This window comes from Haliaeetus leucocephalus, unplaced genomic scaffold (assembly GCF_000737465.1).
Source record: "Haliaeetus leucocephalus isolate CR32 unplaced genomic scaffold, Haliaeetus_leucocephalus-4.0 Scaffold373, whole genome shotgun sequence".
Classification (NCBI taxonomy): domain Eukaryota; kingdom Metazoa; phylum Chordata; class Aves; order Accipitriformes; family Accipitridae; genus Haliaeetus; species Haliaeetus leucocephalus.
Window position 1 is genome coordinate 2018378 of NW_010972809.1, and position 22532 is coordinate 2040909.

General features: G+C 37.3%; 1 protein-coding gene across 3 annotated transcripts in view; it reads left to right on the top strand.

The window, feature by feature from the left end:
- The first annotated feature begins 1791 nt into the window (after positions 1–1791).
- The window catches only part of DEK (DEK proto-oncogene), a 52285-nt gene continuing 31544 nt past the window's right edge, over positions 1792–22532 (top strand). For 2 of the 3 annotated variants that reach the window (XR_774715.1, XR_774716.1), the window contains exons 1-11: positions 1792–1934; positions 4290–4391; positions 4887–4996; positions 7698–7792; positions 10504–10624; positions 11765–11947; positions 15024–15156; positions 17454–17602; positions 18912–18980; positions 19923–21092; positions 22064–22255. Coding sequence is in view for 1 of the 3 variants with exons in the window: in XM_010573164.1 (XP_010571466.1) it covers positions 1799–1934; positions 4290–4391; positions 4887–4996; positions 7698–7792; positions 10504–10624; positions 11765–11947; positions 15024–15156; positions 17454–17602; positions 18912–18980; positions 19923–19934 (1110 nt within the window). In the remaining 2 variants the exon portion in view is untranslated. Of the gene's footprint in view, positions 1935–4289; positions 4392–4886; positions 4997–7697; positions 7793–10503; positions 10625–11764; positions 11948–15023; positions 15157–17453; positions 17603–18911; positions 18981–19922; positions 21577–22063; positions 22256–22532 lie in introns of those variants that run through there. The other variant, XM_010573164.1, reaches the window with a different exon arrangement.

Genomic DNA, 22532 nt, shown 5'->3' on the forward strand with positions numbered 1-22532 from the left:
CGGGGGGGGGGACGCCGTGTGCCGGGAGCGCTTGTCGCCGGCCGACCCACCGGCGGCCGCGGGGGGCCGCCTCCCTCCTTCTTTCCCTCCCTCCTTCCCTCTCAGGCCTCCGCCGGGCGGCGGGCTGCGTTTTCCGCCTGAGGTGTTTCCTGGGCGCTCCGTCCTGCCCTGCGGCGGGAGGCGGGCGGAACGGTCTGGCCGCCTGGTAGTTCGGGGAGGGGGACGGCGCTCGCCGCTGCCCCCGCCGCCCTTCTCCTTGGCCGCCGGCTCCTCCGGGCGCTACCCGGCGTCGTCCCTTTCCCCGGCCTTCGGCTCGCAAGCCGGGAAGGGGACAGGTGGCGAGTCCGTGTCGGAAAAGTCCTGGGCGAGGGTGGGAGGTGCCGTTGTGCACAGTACCCTCCTCGGGGCGGCTTGCGAGGTATTTCTCCTGGCCGAAAATACCCTCGGCTTCAGCCTTCCTAAAGGTGGGTCCCAGTACCCTTTTTCCCGAAGCAGGTCGTTCTCACGGACTTGGTTGTCGAAAAGCTAAAAAGTCTCTTACTTTCCTATTCCCCTTCTGCTCCCGCTGAAAGGGGAAGGAAAGACAACTTCTAGTACTTCGCTTGCTTTTTCACTTGTGCATACAAGTAAAATTCAGAGAGTAGTATCGTGAAAAAGCCAGACTACTTTTCCGTGTCAAGTGAAATACTGGTAGTAATACCCTGAGAGCAAAATTTTTTTTCCCCCAGTGATTTATCAAAGAGGAGTAAACTTTCTTTTTTTCCCTGACTCCTGGTAACGTAACTCGTGTTTTCTGTCATTTGGAGTGCTGCTGTTCTCTGGCACCTGCTAATGTTGCATATAAGCAGTTGATTTAATTTTGTTTATTGAGTCTGACCTCTTGCAGATAATGTTGGCTTTAATATCAGAAAAAGAAAGTGGTTAATCATGTGATTATTTTTTTTTCCACAAGGGCTTATACAACTGCAGCTGTATTTTGTTCCCAATCTGTAAACAGTGAAAGATTTTGAAAGCTAGACTTTTTCTGAAATGAACAGATATGGCTATCTTCCTTTGTTAGATAGACATTCTCTGTCAGTAGGGAAATGGTACTTGCCAAAGTGAGATATTTTGAAGCTAACATTTAAGCCGCTTCAAATGCTAAGAAAAGACTCCTCTTAAATATCCTAAGTATGAACCATTTATTCTTTTTTTTTGTTGTAGATCTGCACATTAAAACCAAAAAGCATTTTCAAGCCCTAAGATGTCACAACTATTTGAATTCTGGAAGCAGTGTTAATTTTTTCCGAATTGCTCATAACTTTTATTTTTCATTTTTCTGTTCCTATTTCCCATCTAAATATGTAGCTTGTTTAACTTACTAGGAAACTTGTATGCATGGTTAACCATGATCAGAAATAACTACTCAGTTTATAATACGGTGCACTAAAATTGTGATATCTTAAAACATTACAGTTCTTAATAGATAGCAGCATCAACTGTTTTGAGCAGGTGTTTCCAAGTGCTTCACAAAGCAAGCTTGAAGGCTTGTGTGTGGAAAGAATTTATAACCTTTTAAACTCTTTTTAACCAGGCTAGTTGCAGAATGGATGGCAATTCCTCCTGAAAAATACTATGTATTGTGTGTATGCAAAATACATTAGTGTCTTAAAGAATGTGAATAATCACAATACGAGCACTGTGACATTAATTCTACCATACAAGAAGATTTTTTTAAAAAGCAAGAATCCTCTGTTTTTCATGTATAATGCTATATTGATGATGGTTTCCCTGACTGCTTTTTACAGAACTATACACCATGTCTTCTGTTGTTTCATCAAAAGAAGATACAATGTCGTCTGAAAAAGCAGATGAGAAAAAACCTGAAACTGAAAACAAAGCTGAGGAAAGTGATGAAGATGAAGAAGAAGAGGAGGAGGAGGAGGAAGAAAAGGGTACTTGTTTTTCCACTGAATAAGTTGTCCTTTAAAAAATGCCAAGCTTACTGAATGCAGTCTCCTGTGACCTCAGCTAATTGTACAATTATTGTTTAAGAGATTCCATGGTACATCTATCTCATAGGTCATAAATCGCTTCCCAGTAGACTATAATAGACAACACTAGAAACAGCGATGATGGTGTTCCTCAGGAAAGATTGAAGGAATTGCCAGCATCCTGGATTCCTGTGCTAGGGTGGTGGTGGTGGTGTTGTATAAACTTCTAGATGATTATAAGAGGTGGCATCCTTTATCAAATTATTTGTATAAAAAAGCATATCCAAAAGAGAATCCTTTTTTGCCAGTAACACTCTGAAGCGATCCATGTTTGCAAAAGAGAGAAACTTGAGAAATCTGTGCTGTAGCTTTGAAACAATACAGAAGTCTTTGCTTAACTACTGTGAACTAAATTACTGGGTACCAGAATTTAATTATATTGGAGGAGGGATATTCTGTCTCACTAATTTTGTCAATAAAAATCATGGCGATATCATAGGATGAGCAAGCAATAGAGATTTTATGTTGTGGCATGTAATTGAAGAGGGTAGTCAAGGAATACAAGGTGTGATGAAGGAACTACTATACAAAAATGTTAATTGCCGTCCTGAAGTCTCTAGGCACTGGTTTTGCAAATGAAAGCATCCATGGAAGTAGAGCTGCAGTATGGCACAGTGAAAACCAAGTCACTGATGGTCTTGGATTCTTAAAAGAGCTGAAGTCTGTCTTTAGAAAAGGTAGTAGAAAGAAAAGAGATTATGCTGTTTGGGAAACAATAGAGTAATTAGAATTAGATTTTTAGAAAAAACTTTATTGAGCACACACGAGTATGGTTTGCTCTGTTTTCAGCAGATACGTGTCCAGTTTTGATTATGTCCATACAGATTTTGAAGCTACTTTCAGATGTTAAAGTCAGGATAGCCCATCTGTTTAGCGCTAAGGATAGCTTGATTTGAGATCAAGTATTTTAGTATGAAGTGTTTAGGTGAAGCTTTGGGTTTTCCTTCTGACATGGTGTCATGTTTAACCCCAGCCAGCAATTAAGCACCACGCAGCTGCTCACTCACTTTCCCCCCACCCAGTGGGATGGGGGAGAGAATCAGGGGGAAAAAAAGAAAAACTCATAGGTCGAGATAAGAACAATTTAAGAGAACAGAAAGGAAGAAAATAACAATGATAATAATAACAATAATAAAATGACAATAATAATAATAATAAAAGAATTGGAATATAGAAAACAAGTGATGCACAATGCAATTGCTCACCACTTGCTGACTGATTCCCAGTTAGTTCCCAAGTAGCAATCCACCCCCTGGGCAAACTCCCCCCAGTTTATATACTGGGCATGACATCACATGGTATGGAATACCCCTTTGGCCAGTTTGGGTCAGCTGCCCTGGCTGTGTCCCCTTCCAACCTCTTGAGCCCCTCCAGCCTTCTCGCTGGCTGGGCATGAGAAGCTGAAAAATCCTTGACTTAGTATAAACACTGCCCAGCCACAACTGAAAACATCAGTATGTTATCAACATTCTTCTCATACTGAACCCAAAACACAACTCTATACCAGCTACTAGAAAGAAAATTAACTCTATCCCAGCCAAAACCAGGAGATGTGGTATCATTAAAGTAGTGATGTGCAATGTATACATAAAACAATCTAAACATATTCATTACTAAGCAGTACCAGAATTACTGGGAATACTATTGTAGTATTTGTGACACTCGTATTGTGCCCTGCAGAGTGCCACACTCCGTAGCCCTGGGAGGTGTAGTACAGTCCCACTGTCCTTGTGCTTCTGCCTCTCCTGCTGATATGTGTGGGTCCTCCAGTCCGGTAGTGGGAAAAGAAAATGTCTGCAGGCATGCTGGACTCTTCTTTTGCCCATCTGGGGGTAGTATTCTCCCTGAGAGAGCTCAAGTGGAGCTGTGCGTGTAGGGGCTGCAGCGTCCCGGAAAGAGACTACACAAACAATGTCAGTTCTGTACCTCAGAAAGGGAGAGAAGGATGGGTTTCTGAAAATGCATAGTGCTCCATTGTGGGGTGAAGTCCTCTTTAGGAAATGTCCAGTCTTGTCTTCAGGGTTAAGTTGGGTACAGGATTGTGGTTAAGAACTAGACTCCTAGTTATATATATACAGCTCCATAGAATCCCGTTGACCTATTAGCCAAAGGTTTGAAAGTGTCATAGTACCTGGTTATATCATTATCCATTTTTGGTTTGCAATTTCAAAGATTCAGTGTTGTATTGCATGTCATTACAGTTGAATCTGCTTGTATAATGAAAAATACTGTTTTTAAGGAAGCTGTCTTTTGCAGAAAAGAGTCTCATTGTTGAAGGAAAAAGGGAGAAGAAGAAGGTAGACCGACTGACCATGCAGGTGTCCTCATTGCAAAAGGAACCTTTTACAATTACACCAGGTAAGCTTGTACTCTCACGTAAGAATTTTGACTGTTGGGAATGATAATGAAACCTCTTAAAAGATCAAATTATTAATTTGTTGTAGATAAGACCTAACTTAAGAGTTGTGATCCATTTTTAAATAGTAAGGCTATTTAATTATATGAAAACCCTCTTTTATTCTGTAGCATCAATTTAAATCATAAAAGTTCTATAATGTTTAAACTTACCTGGAATAGGATCTTCAGTACCTAGCCACCACTAACAAAGGCAGAAGCAGCTAGAATAAAAAGAAATGTACCCTGGTCTAGGTAGTATCAAGTAAGGAAGATAAAGAGACTGTCAGGATGCCTGATTGATAGGAAAAGGCCTGCTTAATGTTTGACCTATTATAATGTCTGATGCTATTCTGAAATAACTTTTTTGCTCTTTTAAAAACCACTAGATGTTTTGAAGTGACAAACATAGGTTACTATGAATGTGATGAATAGCATAATTAATTTTAACTGTTTCAGGAAAAGGACAAAAACTCTGTGAAATTGAAAGGATACAATTCTTTCTGAGTAAAAAGAAGACAGATGAACTTAGGAACCTGCACAAACTCCTCTACAACAGGCCAGGCACTGTAAGAATTTAAAATCAATCTTGTATATCTACTAGTTCTCATGAATAGTGAAAATGTTTGTAGTATAGTTTTTTACGTTTGCACATGTGGATCTATTTCAAGTGTGATTTATTACAAACTACTTAAAAAAAATGAATATTGCAGGACCAGTTAAGCAAGCCCATAATTTTTCTAACTCCTGTAAACTACTCTCCCTGTAAAAATCCTATGGAAAGGTGAATTGTAAGCCTGCTTGAATATAGATTTTTTTTGTTTGTTTGTTTGTTTTTAATGGGAGGGAGGGATAGTTTAACTTATGAGGATGAGTTGGAAATAATTTATGGTTGAGATGCTAAAAGCTGCTGACACGCGGATTATAGTCAAAATACTCCATGTAGTTATTTTGTTCAACATAGTTTTCTCTTAGTACTTCTGTTTCTTTTATGTTTGAAACGTATTGGGTTTTAATACATTGCTACTTACCTAGTTGTTTTCTCCTTTAGTTTGCACAAAGCAGTAGAAAGTAAAACTACATTATATGTAAAATCTTAATAGTGATTTTTGTCACATTTATCTAAGACAATTAAAATATTAGTTAAAAACTGGTATGCTCACTTTTGTATTTAAGAATGAAACTTAAAGAAAATATAATAGCAAGTCTTTCTTGGAGCCCTTTATGTATCAGTGATTGTGCCTTAGATTTCAGAGTAAATATGACCCATTTTCCTTGCTAATAGAGGTAAAACAGATGTAGAGGAAATAAGGCATATTAAATTTTACTATTTCAATACACTTACCATATTTATGGGAATTTGGTTTTAGTCTCTTTGAGTATTTGGAAACTTGAACAACTAGCACAGAAACCAGAAACTGAATAGTACTAGTGCAGATGCATGCTAGCTGTAACATCTCAGACCACTGCTGCAAATGCAATGGTTGTTTAAATGGCAAAGAAAGATCTGTTGCCTCCAGCATTCAGAAGAAGAACAGTATATATTCATTAAAACTTACTTCTGTGAATTATGCTGGTTTTTTCAGTATGGCAATAAACCAGACTAGAGAATTTCTGATTCGGTGCATACAGAGTTTTGCAAACTTTTGGATTGTCCTGACGTAGAATTTAATTGTTGGATAGGAAAGGTACAAAACCAGAACCATGTAACTTTATGATTTAACTGGCTTTACTGTGAAAGTTGTCAAACTGCATCCATTTACCCTTCATGAAACTAGTAATACTTTTCTACTGTATTTGGGTGGAGGTACTGGGATATCATTACCTCAGAATCCATCTTTCCCACTTTAGATTGCAGATCTGAGACATAACTGATTAAGAGACTGTATTGTTTATTGATTATGCAACACATTACTAAGAAACTAACAACTCAATTATACTGTTTTTAATAATTGATTTAGTGATCAATAATAAATAATCTAATAAACTAATAGACACATAACTATTCGCAGTTTCATAATTACGTGCAAATGATGTAATTGTAAATTGATACTTAACACTCCTAAATAATACTAACTAGACACAACTGCTGTTGAAATAAAGCTCTTGCCCTTCCCTCCTACACCACTTACTTGATTGCAATTCTACCCCCACTTTGCTCTGCCCTCCCACATTTAGTCTTTTGGACATAGACTTGTTGGAAAGTCCAGCTGGATTGCTGCAGTGTCCCAGTGGTTTGAGTGCAAAGATACGACAATATGTTTATTTGCTTGGACATATATATTGATATGGTTTCATCGAAAACTATACTTAATCAGAATTGTAGGGAACTCAGAATGCTGTTTAATATAGTGAAGATCAGATGTTGTCTTGTATGCACATTCTGTATGTGCTTTGGATCGTAGTTAACATTTTTAATAAAACATGCCAATACCATCTGCAGATTTTCTCTAGGTGCTGGACAAAGGTAATTCTCTTTGGAAAAGGAGCTTAGCTTTGGTAAAATTATAAACTAATGGAGAAAGACCAGGAATAAAATTTGTAGAACTATAGAAAGTGAGTTCAAATTATTCTTGATAGTGTTAAAAAGAATTCAGAAGAACGAAAGATTTGGGGATGGTTTTTAACTTTTATTTTTGTAAAAGGAGATGGAGCAAAAACAAAGAATATATTTGGGATCTTGATGGGAGCAATTTTCCCATTATAAGGGCTGTTGCAATGAAAGTTCAACCCTGTTCAGACTGCAGGTATAATGGCAAAAGTTGTAAACTGGGTGGTATATAAATGCAAAAATCGATCATGCTAAAGAAAAGGTTCAAAAGTACAATCATGATCCTGTGTAAGACTTTAGAAAAGCAAGTAAAGCAAATGTGCTTTAGCAGATTATATAGTAAAAATAAAATTCACTATTCTATAACAAATCACATGATACAAAGCATGCAACAGGCTTCATATGAACATAGTTGTGTAAACCTGTAAATAATCATGCAGTACGTTCTAAACAAGCTTGAAACTGCAGGTGATTTTACCTAGCAAGTTATTAGAAGGAATTAAAAGTATCAAGATGACAAGAACTTCGTTGTAGCTATGCTGTCATGAGATAAATAAAGGCATAATCCATGTAGGTTATAACTTAAAGGGTATAACTTTTTGTCAACAGAAAGCTAAATGCTAGAACAGATTTTTATTGTATGAAAAGTTAACAAATGTAATTGGATGAAATCTTTTAAGCTACTTGCAACGGAAAGTAATCTGTGTGTTCTGTTCTAGGTTGCTTCCCTAAAGAAGAATGTGGGTCAGTTCAGCGGGTTCCCGTTTGAAAAAGGAAGTGACCAATACAAAAAGAAGGAAGAAATGTTAAAAAAGTAATGAGATTTATTGCTACTTAACATAGCTTGACTCATGCTATACACTCCTTTTATTTTCAAAATTTTACTTCAGATTAAATTTAAACTTTAAGCTGAGTGGCTGTTTCCTGGAGTTCTATGATCTGTTTCTGAGCTCATTTTAATCACACAAATTGGTCTCTTAAGACAACTTGAAATGTGTTAAAAAGAGTTAAATTGTGAACACTTTATTCACAATTCCTACAGTCCTGGCTTTAACTGTTGCATGCTAACTATCAGATTCTTCTGCCAAGTGAGAGGAAGATGTTATTTCTCCAGGGCAAGCATAGTGTTGTGAATATATCGTGCTCTATTCATGGTGCAAACTTGCATCCTTCTATGCCTCAAAACCTCCTTCACAATCAAAGCCACTTCTGCTTACTGTATGTTAAATGTACAGTCTTATTCCTAAAATTGCTCTAGCAACTAGTCTAACAATTTTACTTTTTTTTTTTACTGTCTCCCCACATAAGCTGCTTCTCTGTTAGCAGGAGAAGCTGCTGCAGCTTGGTTTTGACTGGACTGAAAGGGTTTAAAAATGCTCTTGCATGAAAGAGCTAATAACTTCTACACAATTGATTCTAAATTGGTTTTTTTAGTGACAGTTTGTTGATAGTAGAAAGGCTTCCAGAATCTGGAATTTGCAAATCTTCCTCAGATACGCAGTTTTCTAGGAGTAGGCTTTGTCAAATACACATGAATCTACAAGACAAACTTTCTCAGGATGGGAGTTTTGACCACTTCCCACTGATTTAATGGGATAATGTTTCCCCTTATCTGCAAAAGGTGACAAGGTATTTTTGCACATTTTTTTCATATTTTCAATATGAAAGAACTGCTGGTTATGTTTTGTTACCCTTCAGTCTTCAGCAAATATTCTGAAAACTGGTTGCATTGTCACTCTTACATCAAGGTACTAGGCGCTGTGTACTTGTGTTACTGTGGCAAGTTCTGCTGCTGTTCATAGCTATGTACGAAACACTGCTGATTAGATTATTAATTTACTCTGACTGCGTGGTTGATTTCTGCCCACACTGTACACTTGCATGTCATCATGTTTTAACAGCATTGAACAAGATAAACAAAGGACAAAATTTATTTTGCAGAATCTTACTGCTCAGGTTATAAACTACAAAGAATGAGGTTTGAGGTTGCTGTGTGGATTAGAGTTCATGGATTTTGTAAGTCGAAACTACTTGCTATGGAAGCTACTGACTCAAAACTTGTGTGCACGTGTTTATTCCACACTTGAACTGCATTTTAATACTTGGTACATTATGTTTGCTGTTACCTGCAGATGTACCTTCAAAGCATTAAAAATATGAAAGGATTTGGGGAGTGGTACTTATTCTTTATATATACCCGTTCTAACTTAAGTTAAAATACAAGGACAAATGCCATGTGTAAGATAAGTCATAAGGAATTTTAGTTAAAGCAGCAACAGAACCATAAAATCCTTAATTCGGTATACAAGGTCTTGAAAGTCTGAAACTAACTTTGATGCTATGTAGTTTTTAAATCCATTAACAAGTTAGGTGAGTTTTAACTCTATAGTATTATTGTCTCTTAAAATGCAAGAGACTGACTTTTGATTTTGCAGGAATACCTTACAAGTATTCAGTGTATCCCCAAAAGCTAAACAGGAAGGCCTTATGCATGTTAAGATTGTACAGATTTTTTTATAACCTTGTCTAGAAAAATGATTGAAAGATTTTAGTTCATTGTTGGAAGGATGATAGATGAACTATACTTTGAGGCAGGGAGATGCACCAAACCAGTTAGGATTTTCTGTTCCCATGCCCTAAAACATGGGAGAACAAAGTTGTTCTGCCCCTTGGAAAGTCTGTAAGTCTAAAGGGACAGTCTGAAATTAAATGCTACTTTAGAGAAGTTGTAGGCCACCATGAAATAGTTGCACTGACTTTTAAATGAACAATGAAAAATAAGTTTCCTTTGACGTTGATTACCAGGAATAGCTATTAAACTTGTGAAAAGTGGTCAGACAACGAAATCCACTTTTCAGGCAGCATCATACAAAATGAATGAAGAGGAAAGCATAAGCATGCAAAGGGAGGTAACAGGTAGAATAAGTAGGGGGTTTTTTGTTTTGTTTTTAAACTCTCATGAAGCTTGCGTTCTGATGTCATACCCTCACAGGATTTGACTCTTTCTTTCCACTTTTTTCAATACCGGTGGGACAAATGATAAAGTGGGACAATTGGTTTAAGAGCCTTTTGGAGTAAAGGGGGTGGATGTCAGAGTTTCTCTTAACCTTCTATCTTCATCAGAGGTACTTCCATAAAGGGGTAAGGAACCAGAGAAAAAAAAGGGAGGCCCCCTGCCCCCTTTGAGTTCAAGTCTTGTACCCACCGGATTTATTTTCCAAGATTGATTCTTTCCAGTGTGGTAAATTAGGAGAGATTCTGGGGAAGATTTTTTTATTAAGATTTTATAACTTTTTTTTATATATCCTACTTTACACACGTGGATTTGGGAATTTTGTTTTATTTTGCTTTATGTAATATGGTGGTGGTTCTTTGCTTAACTATGGATAAGACTGGAAACATAGTTAAGTGTATATATCCATGCCTATTGTCAGGTTGCAAATGCAAACCAGATAGCAGCTTCTGTCAGTCAAATGTTGACTGATTGTTTAGGATATGATACTGAATCTTTTTTTTTCTCTCCAGATTTAGAAATGCAATGTTGAAAAGTATCTGTGAAGTTCTCGACTTGGAAAGATCAGGAGTTAATAGTGAGCTGGTAACCAGAATCTTAAACTTCTTAATGCACCCAAAATCTTCAGGCAAGGTGAGATGCAGGTTGTTATCCTTGCTTTTATAGCTCTGTTATGCAGCTGTCTGTATTGCTTCTTATTTGCTTGTTACCAGTGGTGATGAGTTACTGTTCTAACTTGGTGAAGTAGCAATGGCTTCTTGAAAGAGAGTAGTTCTACTTCTACAGACATCCATAATGCAGTGAGGACTTAGACTATATGCTTACACATAAGTGCACCTGTTACACACTGTTAGCTCACAAAAGTGTGTGAGGTGAATACATGAAGCCAATTAGAGATATCCATACCCAAATACCCTAAGTAGCTTCTGCTTTGTGGGTGAATGGAGGGGAGGAGACATAGTATGTGAGCAGGAAAGAAAAAGAAGAAAAAAAGGTGTCAGAGCAAGGAAATAAAACATGAAAGGACAGGAAAATAAGCTGTCAGATGTTACGTGGGTGTGCTACAAGTTGGCAAGTGTGATCGCACTTGGTCATCACAAAACGGAATTTGTTGCAAGGCTAGGAAAACTTGCTTTAACTAGTATATGCTAGTACGCTAGATTCAGCTGCCAAGACTACTAAACTCTATTACTAATCTTGGACTTTCCATTTTCGATCTAAAAGCAATACTTAAATAGTTGGACTGTTGCTCAGGAAATTAAATTTATTCCCAGCAAACACTGGTAGGTGATGTAAACAAGGAGTCTGCATGTTATCTTAGGGACAGCGGCACTGAGTGACAACAAAATGCAGTTTTGCATAAGACGTGACAGAATTCCTACCTTTAAGTCTTCTGAAGAGTTGTCAGCTAATTTGTTATCAGAAGAAAAAGCTGGCTTTTATGAGTTGGGAGGGCATAGGTAGGTAAAGGTTCCTTCTAGATTGTTCTTTCTTGCTTCCCTTCCCTAACCCCCAACCTTTGAAAGTTTGTTTGGTTAGGGGAGTGGAAGGGGTGCTTGGCTTAGACTGAAATTTCATTTTACTCAGCTCCATCTCTGGAATGAATTTCTGCTTACTGCAAAATGTTAGGGCTTAAGTGTAGTACATAAAATAGTCCTGGGTTTTGTTATCAAGACTTAGAGACCTCTATATTTGTTTACTGTTCTTTCATGTAATTTGAAGGATATTTTTTAAATTCACTTTTTTATTCCTACTTGGATCTCTGTCTCTCAGCCATTGCCAAAGTCCAAAAAAACACCAAGCAAAGGTGGCAAAAAGGAACGCAGTAGCACTGGAACAACAAGAAAAGCAAAACGCACCAAGTGCCCAGAGATCTTGTCGGATGAATCCAGTAGTGAAGAAGATGAGAAGAAGGAAAAAGATGACTCTTCAGAAGAAAAAGAAAGTGAAGATGAGGTAATGAGGGGTTTTGTTTGTTTTTCAACTTAGGGCTAAAAACATTTGTCTGTAATTTGTCATTATGTGGTTGTTATTGATTGGTAATTCTTGGAACACGCGGAGTTGGGGGGTAAGTGATGTTTAACTGAATGAATGGTTTGAAAGAAAAGGGAACACCTCCGCAGTTTATAAGAGATTTTCATAATTTCTCAGTGCATTAAAGTTAGAGAATCAATAAGATAAAAGGCAAAGATTCTGATTCTTGGATGCATATATGCACCTTATAAAACCATTTGCTATATGTCATTTTGGGGCAGCCAGGATTTCAAACATCTTGTGGTGACTTTATTGTAATTTCATAAAAACTCCCAATATCTATATATTTTTTTTCTGTGTAGGGTTTGATTGGGTGCCTAGGACTTAACGTTGAATTCAGTAGAGGTCCCTGACCTACCTGGCTGCATTGTGTTTGGATCTTGGTTCCATATTTGTCCTGGATTTTATGTCCTAATCTCTCTTTTAGGGTTCTGTGTCTTGGATTGCAAAGATAAAGTGAGCAACGTAGTAAGCAGCCTTACAAAGATCTCTGCAATCTCCAAAGTGTTCTCATCTCGCTGTGTTTTCTGTTCTTCTGTTTTCTTTGAAGCTTCTTTTAGCCTTGCATAGTAGGAGAGAAATTAGATGATCTTTATATTTAAATGCAAAATACCTTTCCCTGTGCATTCACTTTCAGCCCTGTACTTTGTCACAGAATAGACACAAAACATGGAGGTCCAGTACAAGTGTACAGCTGATTTGTGTACAAAGTGTATACAGATTTGTCCATATGCCTGAAGCCTGGAAAAACGAAATTAAAAGGAGCTACAGGCTCCATCTTATCCTATATTTTGATATAGATGGTACTGCCGCCTTAATCAGACCACTGCAACAAACAGCAATTAGTTGACTGATGGTGTCCATGGAAATTCTTTATATAAATTATGGAACCTTTGGCTGTAATGTAAGACCATTATTTACTTGGGTTAAATTCTGTGTATGCAGTGGAAGTGTGACAGGCTGTTAAGTAAATAGTCTGAACTATAGAAAATAGTAACAAAAATCTTCTGTTGAAAAGCCAATTTATGTAACTTTAACAGTTTGTTTTGTCACTGTCATTTTGATAGGTGTTGGTTTTAATTTTAAAAGATGGTTCAAGGAAATTCCCTATGCCTCCATGAAACAAACTTAATTCTTGGTTTGCCTTTTTCTTTCCCCACAGAAGGCAAATTGAAAGAGGGCTGAAATACTAAAAGTTAATTTTATATTTGTTCATCTCTTCAGCAGAACAGTCTTCCTACTGTGAGGAGAGGAATGTCACTTTCAGAGGCAGGAGTTGTCTTTTAGAAAATTTTTCAAGGACTCGGTTATCTAAAAAAAAAAACCCACCCCCCCCCCCCCCCCCAAAGAAACAAACAAATGAAAATCCAACAAACAAAAAAACCTCACAGTAAACCCCATTGATCTAACTGGGTTTTCTTTCCCTTCTTTCAGAAGGTAGGAGTTAGATAGGTCTGCCAGGCAATAGCTGAGTAGTCTGCAGTCTTTGGAAACTGAAGTTGACTTGCATGGAGTAAAAGCTTAATTATTACAAAAACACTAGTATGTCAAATTAGTTTGAATATTAGGAAATGGTGAAATGGAAAATGTCTTCATTTGCACAGCTTTAAGATTGCAGTATTTAAAAAAAAAGTTAGGTTTATGACACTCTTTAACGTACTACAGGTGGAAGGACATAGGCAGCAAATCTGCTTTGCTGCCCCAGCTCCGTTGGAATCTTAGGTATGGAGTGGCTGGAGTAGATTGTCCTCAGAGTTGCATGTCTCTCTTGATTGCAACTCTTTCTTTTAACAATACAAACAAACAAAAAAAGTCTTACAGTTACCTGGAAGCAAAAGATACCTGAAATATTTTTGTGTGCTGGGGGAGCATAATTTTATAAAAAACTGAAACGTGAGTGCCAGGTTTAATTTCTGACTTTGTAGCTGGTGGTGGAGCTTTAGCAGAAAACTGAAAGCTGAAAAGTTACAAGCTACAAACATTTATTGAGAAATGGAGCCATCTTGAGTGTATTTTCTGAATTTCAATAGTGAAAGTCTTCATCCTTCATTTAACACTGCAGAGCAAGTGCAACTGTAACTGAGCAAGCCAATATAAATAAATATAATCTGGTTTATTAAATATTAGTTTCATGAGTTGCACCAGGTACTAATGGCAGAAGCAGTTAAAAGTTATATGAGCTAATCTTAAGTGTTTAGATGTTGATAGTTTGCTCAGCTGACTACACTGCCATTTAAAATATAAATTAGAATTATGAATTTAGTAACTATTGTTAATTAATTTGTTTTGTTTCATGATGGTTTTTCTCTGAAGTATGGTTTATTCCTGGTCAGTGTTCCATGTTTGCTTCTGTGAGGAAAGTTTTCAGCCTTGTCAGAAGTACTGTCTAAAGATTCTGTGTGTTAAGGACACATTTAATTTGTGCCAGAAATGCAGTGCACTGATGCGTGTATACTGTATGTATTTATGTTCCCAATTTCTTCTGTTGATGTTAACTTAATGCAATGATTTTGGGGGTTTACTAGTCACAATAATTGGCTAAATTATGGATTAGCTAATGTAGTTCTCCTCAGCTAGTGCAAAAAGAATTAGCCGTGTGTAGTCTTAGAGAGCTTATAGCATCTAGAAGTAATTGAATACAACATACTATGTCCTTGTTTAAAGGAACATCTTTAAAGTGACTTTATAAGCTAATTATAAGTAATTATGAATGGAAAGTTGTAGCACAACCAAACTACTAGTATAATCAAAAAGTTCTAGCTCTTTGAGCTTAAGAGTCAATGTAGAAGGACAATGTGCAATTTAAAAGAATGTAGGAATACTCTTTGTGGACATATTCCCCCTATGGTATAGGAGTAGAAATTGCTAGTAAGATATAGTAATTAAATTTGCTGATTTAGTTTGTATTGACAGAAAGGATAATTTCCATTGTAGAAAAGAGGTATGGACTGTTAGGATAGAAATCGTCATTTTAATCTTCTGTTTTTCTTCTTTATAGCCCCCTAGAAAAGCATCTAAAAGAGAAAAATCTAAAAAGGTGACTTCCAAAACCAAGAAAGCTGTGAAGGGTGCGAATGTCAAGAAGGCAGATAGCAGCACTACTAAAAAAAATCAGAACAGTTCTAGAAAAGGTAAATGCCTTAAATCTTTCATCATACATTGTCTTGTAGCTTAACTGGCATGCTTATTAGAAAGGAAGCTTTTGCACCCAGTTGTGAAAGAAAATAGAATTTGGTGAATTGTTGGCTTACTATTTCTTTCCTTGCAACAGTAATTAAAAAAAAAAGTTCTTAGTTTGGGTATAGTTCATGTAATTTCTATTGTCTACATATATTTGCATATAAACTGAAAGTATCAGCCTAGTTCTTCATTCTGCTGGAAGAACGTTAGCAAAATTCTGTTGGTGCCTCTATAGCGACTTCATGTGAATCTTACAATTGATCCAGTAGTATATATCATACTGTGTATCTTTGTTCAGCAGCTTAATGTGTTTTTTGTTAACATAGATATGGGTTCTACATGCATCCTGTTGCTATTGGTTTTCTCATATCTGACGATATGCATAAAAGTATACATACATTGAGTTTCTTAATACCTGTGCAAAGATCGCAGCAGTGCAGGTGGGGACAATAGTTTCTTTCTAAGCAGCTTTGCAGAGAAGGACCGGAGTAGGGGTTCTCGCAGACAATGAGTTGAACCCAGTTCAGCAGTGTGCCCTTGTGATAAGGAACACTGATGGCACTCTGCGCTGTTTCTGCAAGCGTGTAACCAGCAGGTTGAGGGAAGTGATTAGGACCCCCTATTGAGCACTTGTGAGCCTGCCTCGGGAGTGCCGTGTCCAGCACTGGGCTCCCTGGTACAAGACAGCTGAGGACATACTGGAGCAAATGCAGTGGAGGGCCACCAACGTGGCCAGGGGGCTGGAGCGCACGATGTAGGAGGGGAGGCAGAGAGAGCTGGGCTTGTTCAGCCTTAAGAAGAGACGGGTAAAGGGGGATCATACTGCAGTCTGCAACTACCAAATGAGAGAGGATGGGGAAGGCAGGGCCACGCTCTGCTTGGGGGTGCACAGTGAGAGGACGGGAGGCAACAGGCACAAGCTGACGCCAGGGAAGTTGCAATTACATGTTAGGGGAAGAAAAGCTTCACCGTGAGGATGGTCACAGAGACGGGGCCTGGAGGAGTTGTGGAATCCCCCTTGTTGGAGATGTTCAGAACTCAGCCTGGCAGGGCCCCGAGTGACCAGGTCCACGTTGGCCCTGTTCTGTGTAGCGGCTTAAACCAGATGATCTCCAGAGGTCCTTTCCCACCTTAAATTCTCTGGCACTCTCTAACAGCCATGTCTCTGTTACAATTGCAGTATCAGTTATTAATGCAGCATGTATCTATACTGTAAACATACTTCACTTAATGCCAGCATTGGCACATGTATACTATAGCACAGACATCAGTTCAGATTAATTACTCTGCTTGTCAGCATATTAAGAAAAGGAATGGTTAAACTCTTAGGCATGGAATTATGCTAAACTTCTTTCATATCCTTATTTCTCAGCAGAGTAAACTCACCTGCGCTGAACTCGGTGTATTTTCAGGTTGGCTGCTGGCAGTACTAATGTGGCTGACACTGTGTGTGTGTGTGTGTGTGTGTGTGTGTATGCTTTATTTTGTCATCAACATATATATATATATAAAAAACCATTACATACGTGTTTTGCATATATGTTATGTAATATGTTCATAATTTACCCCTCCTGCGTTTCTGTTTTGAGTGTATGTTCGCAGTACACAAATCAAAATGTTAAGTAGGTCTTTCTGTAAGTTCATTATCTAGATTGTTTGGCATCTGCTCTGAATTTTGTCTTCTTGGCAGTAGAGGAACTGAGTGGATGTTGGAGTCGTTCAGACTAATTTTTTTGCTGCTGGAAAAGATTGTAGGAGTGTCCTGTGCCTCTTCACTTAACTTCCTTTATGATTCTCTTATTTGCTGTCATGGTGTTCTGATAGCATGTTCAGTAATACAGCACTGCAAAATTACAAGATCCTAGTGCACAGCACTGCTGGGGGGGAAGAAAAGTCTGAACTCCTTTTAAAAGCAGATAAGTACTTTTTTTAGGGCCATAATACCTCAATTTAGAATTGTTGTAATAAGCCTTTTTTTAGTTTGATAGATTAATCTGTCCCATAGTTTCTAGGGTACATATTGATTTGTAAACTGATAGTTCATCAACAATGATGCGGATTCATAAATAAATGTGGTACTGATAGCATTAGCTTTGTTTTTAAATGGAAGGTCTGGCAAGATGTCTATTTTAAGTGAGAATATCTGTATCAGATGTTTGGGGAAAGTTCTGATGGCTTCTGTTTTGGAGGAAGAAAGCAGACAAATAGAAAATCTTTTATTACAATTCAAATTATTCTTCATATTTAGAAAGTGAGTCTGAGGACAGTTCGGATGATGAACCTTTAATTAAAAAGCTGAAGAAACCACCCACAGATGAAGAACTTAAGGAAACTGTCAAGAACTTGTTGGCCAATGCAAACTTGGAGGAGGTCACAATGAAACAAATTTGCAAGGAGGTAAGCAAATATGATTTTGCAATCTCTTTAGGCAGTGGTTTGTCTGTGAACTGACTTTTGTCATCGTTTCAGAAACGGAGGCTTGCACTCTGCACAGTGGTTCAGAAACAAAGTAGTTTTGCATTGATTTATTTACTCACTAATAGCTGTAACAAGGAGAGCTTTAATCTTAAGATATGCAACAACGATACCCAATATTAGAAGAGAAGTCTCCAAAGAAAAATTAGCTACATGGAAAGTAGCAGTATTACCTCCAAAACAACTGCCATGTCTTGCAGTGAAAATATTTGAGATGTTGAGACAGTGCAGCAGCTTGCTGCTATCAAAAGGGCTGTATCCTGGTCTCTGTACATTTTCCTGCTCACCTTGCTCTCATTCTTCATATGTTCTCTTTAGGAGTCCATTCAACTCTAATCTATCAGCAAAAAATGAATAGGACTCGGCTGAGTTAGTGAGTTGAATCAGTTCAGCAAGGAATCCATTAATTGTCAGGACAGGTGTCAGGAAGGGACTATGTGGCCGGAAAAGGGAAAAGTGACCAAAACACAGGAAATACTGTTACCTTGGTATTTTCTACTGTCAGTTAACTCATGTTTGTTTTCCTGGTACTTCCAAGAAGTTGTCTTGAGAAAATTAAAGCAGAAGTTATTCTTATGAGAAAACTGCACGTTTATATTCTGTACAAACTTTTTGTCACATGTTTAGTCATCCTAGAAGTCTGAAATTTGGTATACTGAAATAAAATACTCTGCATTGGTTGTCAGTGTTGGCATCTGTTTTTTGTTTGTTTGGTCCTCTCCCACTCAGTTAACCAAAGAACAGTTGTAGAATAGCACTCAAATATGTTGACTCCCCTATTAGTCACTTGAAAGGATCACAATTTTACATATTACCAAAAAATAAATAAGCCTTGGGATTTTATTTGTTTAGTTTCCTACACTAATGCAGGGGTATCTGACTACTTGGAGAGCACATAAGACAAAGATGGGAGAATTCTTATTTGCCAGACATGCCAAGATAGACATTCCAATTTGTTGATGTGAAAAATTATAGTACCAGTTTAGTCAGTGAACAAACATTAAAAAGTACATGTATTTAAATATTTATGTGGTCAAAATAAGGACAGGAAAATGAGATTGTCACTTTCCATAATTAACAGAGGGCATTTTGGCAGTTGTAATGCTAGAAGTACCACACCAATTCTTGCCCTAACTTCATTTAAGCTCCTCCTGTTCATACAGTACATTGAATGAAAATAATTTGAGGTTTGGTTTGGTTTGGTTTTTTTCTTTTTTTTTTTTTTTTTTAGGTGTATGAAAACTATCCTAGTTATGATTTATCTGACAGGAAAGACTTCATTAAAAAAACAGTCAAAGAGGTAAAGACTTTATCATTTAGAAAACATTCTGGGTTGGTTTTTTTTTTTCCTGCAGCCTATTAGAAAGTGGCATGGCATCCTCTTACACTAGTTTTAATAGCCTCCTGTATATTGGAAGTTTAGTGTTCTGATAAACCTGAACTCTGGCTCTGAATTTTTTTTTTCTTTTGTGTATCCCTCTTTCAAAAATAACTGCTTCAGACTCTCATTTTCTTAGCATGCCACTACTACTCTTATGAATTTCTTTGGTAAGCAAAACTAAAATTAAAGCTATCATCATTTTTGATGACTTTTAGTCTCTGAAAGCTATGCATTTGCTTTAAATTACAGCCTTGGCTGCAAGGTGCACTATAATTGATGCACTGACCACATACATTCGTAGGTAACAATGCATGAGGTTGTATAAGCTCTGCAGACCTGCAAGCTCTGGCAACGAGAGAAGGCAAAGAGGATAGAGATGAATAGCTTCTTTTCTCTGTATGCGCTCCTGATAGCACAGTTACAATGTTGCTTTTGAGTTGCTGCACTGAAGATTAGGCCTAATCTAATGTACTCATGACAAAGGCTTTATTGTCCAGTCTGCGGTTGGTAATTTGTAAAAAAAATTTCAAGTTCAATTACTTTTGCTTGCCCCAAAACTAAAAATGGAACTAGAGAAGTGAGGTTCACTTAGTGGAGTTAATAAAGTAACTTTTCTTTCTCTTGTGGCTGCATTTGCAGATGTCGATATATGGCTATCTAGAAATAGTTGTGTCTGTCCTGTGCATACATGTGTCTCTATCAGCAAAGGCATAAGAGAGCAATTTGTCTGCTGTAGGGATGTTCTTGGTTTTTTGTGATAGCAAAAGTAGAGTGTATTTTCTTGATAGTCTGATGCAAGAGGAGAGGCTGTATGTAATTGGATTGAGAGAAAGGAGAAAACTAATACACTTCTCTTTTCAGTTGATTTCATGATCTGATTTGACTGTGGGAAACGAAGATTCCTGGTTTTATGTTCCCATGGATTTGAAGATCTGATAGGCACCAGCAAAAGGAATGTGTCTTACCCTTGTGGTATTTAGTCAGAGCTGATTCTGCTGATCTAATGTTAAGAGTGTTGATGTAAATTGCTTTGTGTATCTTTTTTTTAAAAAAAAACAAAACTGCATTTGATGCAGGTTTTAGTTGAACATACTTAAGTTTCATGCATGGCAATAAATGTTCCCTTTTTTATAGTTTTTGTACATTTTGAATTGCTTTGTATAACTAGATTCATTAGAACCATCGTAGCTTTTTAGTGTGGATTACTAGCTTGTAGGAGGTTTTAAAATCAAGTAAGATGAAAGCTGCTTATCTGCACATATACATGCAGAGACTGGAATATTGCAGTATTGGTTATAAAGATATTTTGAATACATATCCATTCTGAAAATAAAGAGTTAGTCATATGTTAATGTCTTTTATATTCTGATACATTCTACAGATGCAGAATTATTCTAAATTTAGATTACTGTCTTGCATGTGTAGGCACCGAGAGAACTGTCAAAGCATGGTAACTAATTGGCATATAGATGTTATTTTTGTACTTTTAAAAGGCTTTCTGTTGTGTATATAAAGTTATTTCAGATTTCTTTTGTGCAAATCAGTTTTTTAATCTTGTTATCTTAGGATTTAGGACATGAAATGTCAGTGTTCAGCAGTGAGGCTGTGATGATGGTATGCAGAAGTTTCATGAAACTACAAATGAGTTGAGGTTTTACGATGTTTGTCCCATCTTAACCTTGTACAGAAACTAAACTGTAGTTTTATACTTAAGCTTTTCAGCATTTAACTTTGTACAAAAGACTACAGATACATTTGTTTCAATGGCTTGACAGTAAATAAAATCCCTCCAAAGGCTATAGGAAAATTTCTGAAGTTCACTTTGCAGAAAATCTTTTACTCTAGTGTCTTGACTTGATGGCCTAGCATCTCAGAAGTGGGTAGCCAAGATGTACAGCTGGGAGGCTCGATAGCTTTGGAAATCCACAGTGGGGCCTCTGAATCGGGCAGCACTGACGTGAGTGGTTAAGCTGTCTTCTGTATGGGAAAGCTCTTCTGAACCTGAGCCTTGGTGCCTCAACATGGACAATGGTACTTTTAAGCCTGCAGTCTTGAACTTTGGCCCACAGCTTTTCGGATCAAAGTGAACTCTTTGCATAAATTTCTGTTGTTTAGGTTCCTGTTCTCAGTACACCTTGTTGCTAATATGGGAAGTCCTACACTTAAAATCATTAAACTAATAGTTGCCAAAGTGTGGGCTGCCATTAATGCCATGAGCACAGAATCCCTCTGACTGTAGTATTGCTGGAAAGACAAAGCATATTTTTTTGAATTTTATTATTGTACAGTTGAGAAATAAGGGTTCATAAATGATCTAAATTCTGAAAATGTTCAGCCAGTTAGACTATTAATCTTCACACACTTTGAATTTCTTTGCGTGTAATCATTTATAATAAGGCTGAATGTAATGGGGGTTTTTTGTATTCAATAAATGTCTTTCACAAAAATGTAAATCAGTTTTGATGATCTAACATTTGCTTAAATGTATAGTAAAAAAAAATCTATACAGAAACAAGGTTGTTGTCTTTATCTTATCTGGTAGAAACTATTCAAGCCTGATTCAGCAGGCTTCTCTAATTTAAAGATACTGTTGCTGAAAATTTATGTCCTTGCACCATGATAAGATTATGTGTCTTCTGTAAGGTTGGTTTGGTTTTGGGTTTGGTTTTTTTTTCCCTCTGAACTAGATTAGCATAAAGAATTTTAATTTGCAATTAAAAACATCGAAAGTTTCCAAGTCCTGCTTAAAAGCAGCAAGTTACTTGTGTCAAGTTTTGCTGGGGTTTTGGATGGATTTTCTACAAATACTTGAACTGCCTTGTGATTTTTATGTAAATATACCCGTTGGCTTTAATTATGTGGGCCAAGAAGTGTTTTTAAAGATGAGTGACTCCCAAGTATAAACATTTTTAATAGTGTAAATTCTAATGAAAACTTACAAAAGGATAGTGTACTTCTCTTTATTGTATATATCTATTACTTGCCACTTTGGAATTGCACAGATGGAATGGAAATGAACTCAGCATCCTTCAAGTACTTTGTTTAAATGTCTTAACTACAACTCAATGCAGTCCTCAACAGAGAAGAAATGTCTGAGCTGTTTCCCTGCTAATCCATACCAGTCTGGCTGCAGCTGATAAAAGATTCCAGTTCTTTCTACAACTGGGGGAAAAGCTGCAAGACAATACTAAAAGGTAAATAAAATGACCTGCTTATCCTGATGCTATTGGATTAAAACCACAGCTGATCAGGGGTCTAAATCCTGTATCGAGATGCTCATAAAAAACAGAAACTGGCTAACTGGATAAAAGGTAACTGAATAAAGTGCTCAGGCATATACTTTCCAGATACTTAAGATTATGTCCTGACCATTGTATTCTAGAAAAAAAGTCCTAACATCTTGATTTGACCGCTTAGAGCATAATTCCTACAGTCCAATGTATTGGTTCCTCTGTTAAGTCTTTGGTATTC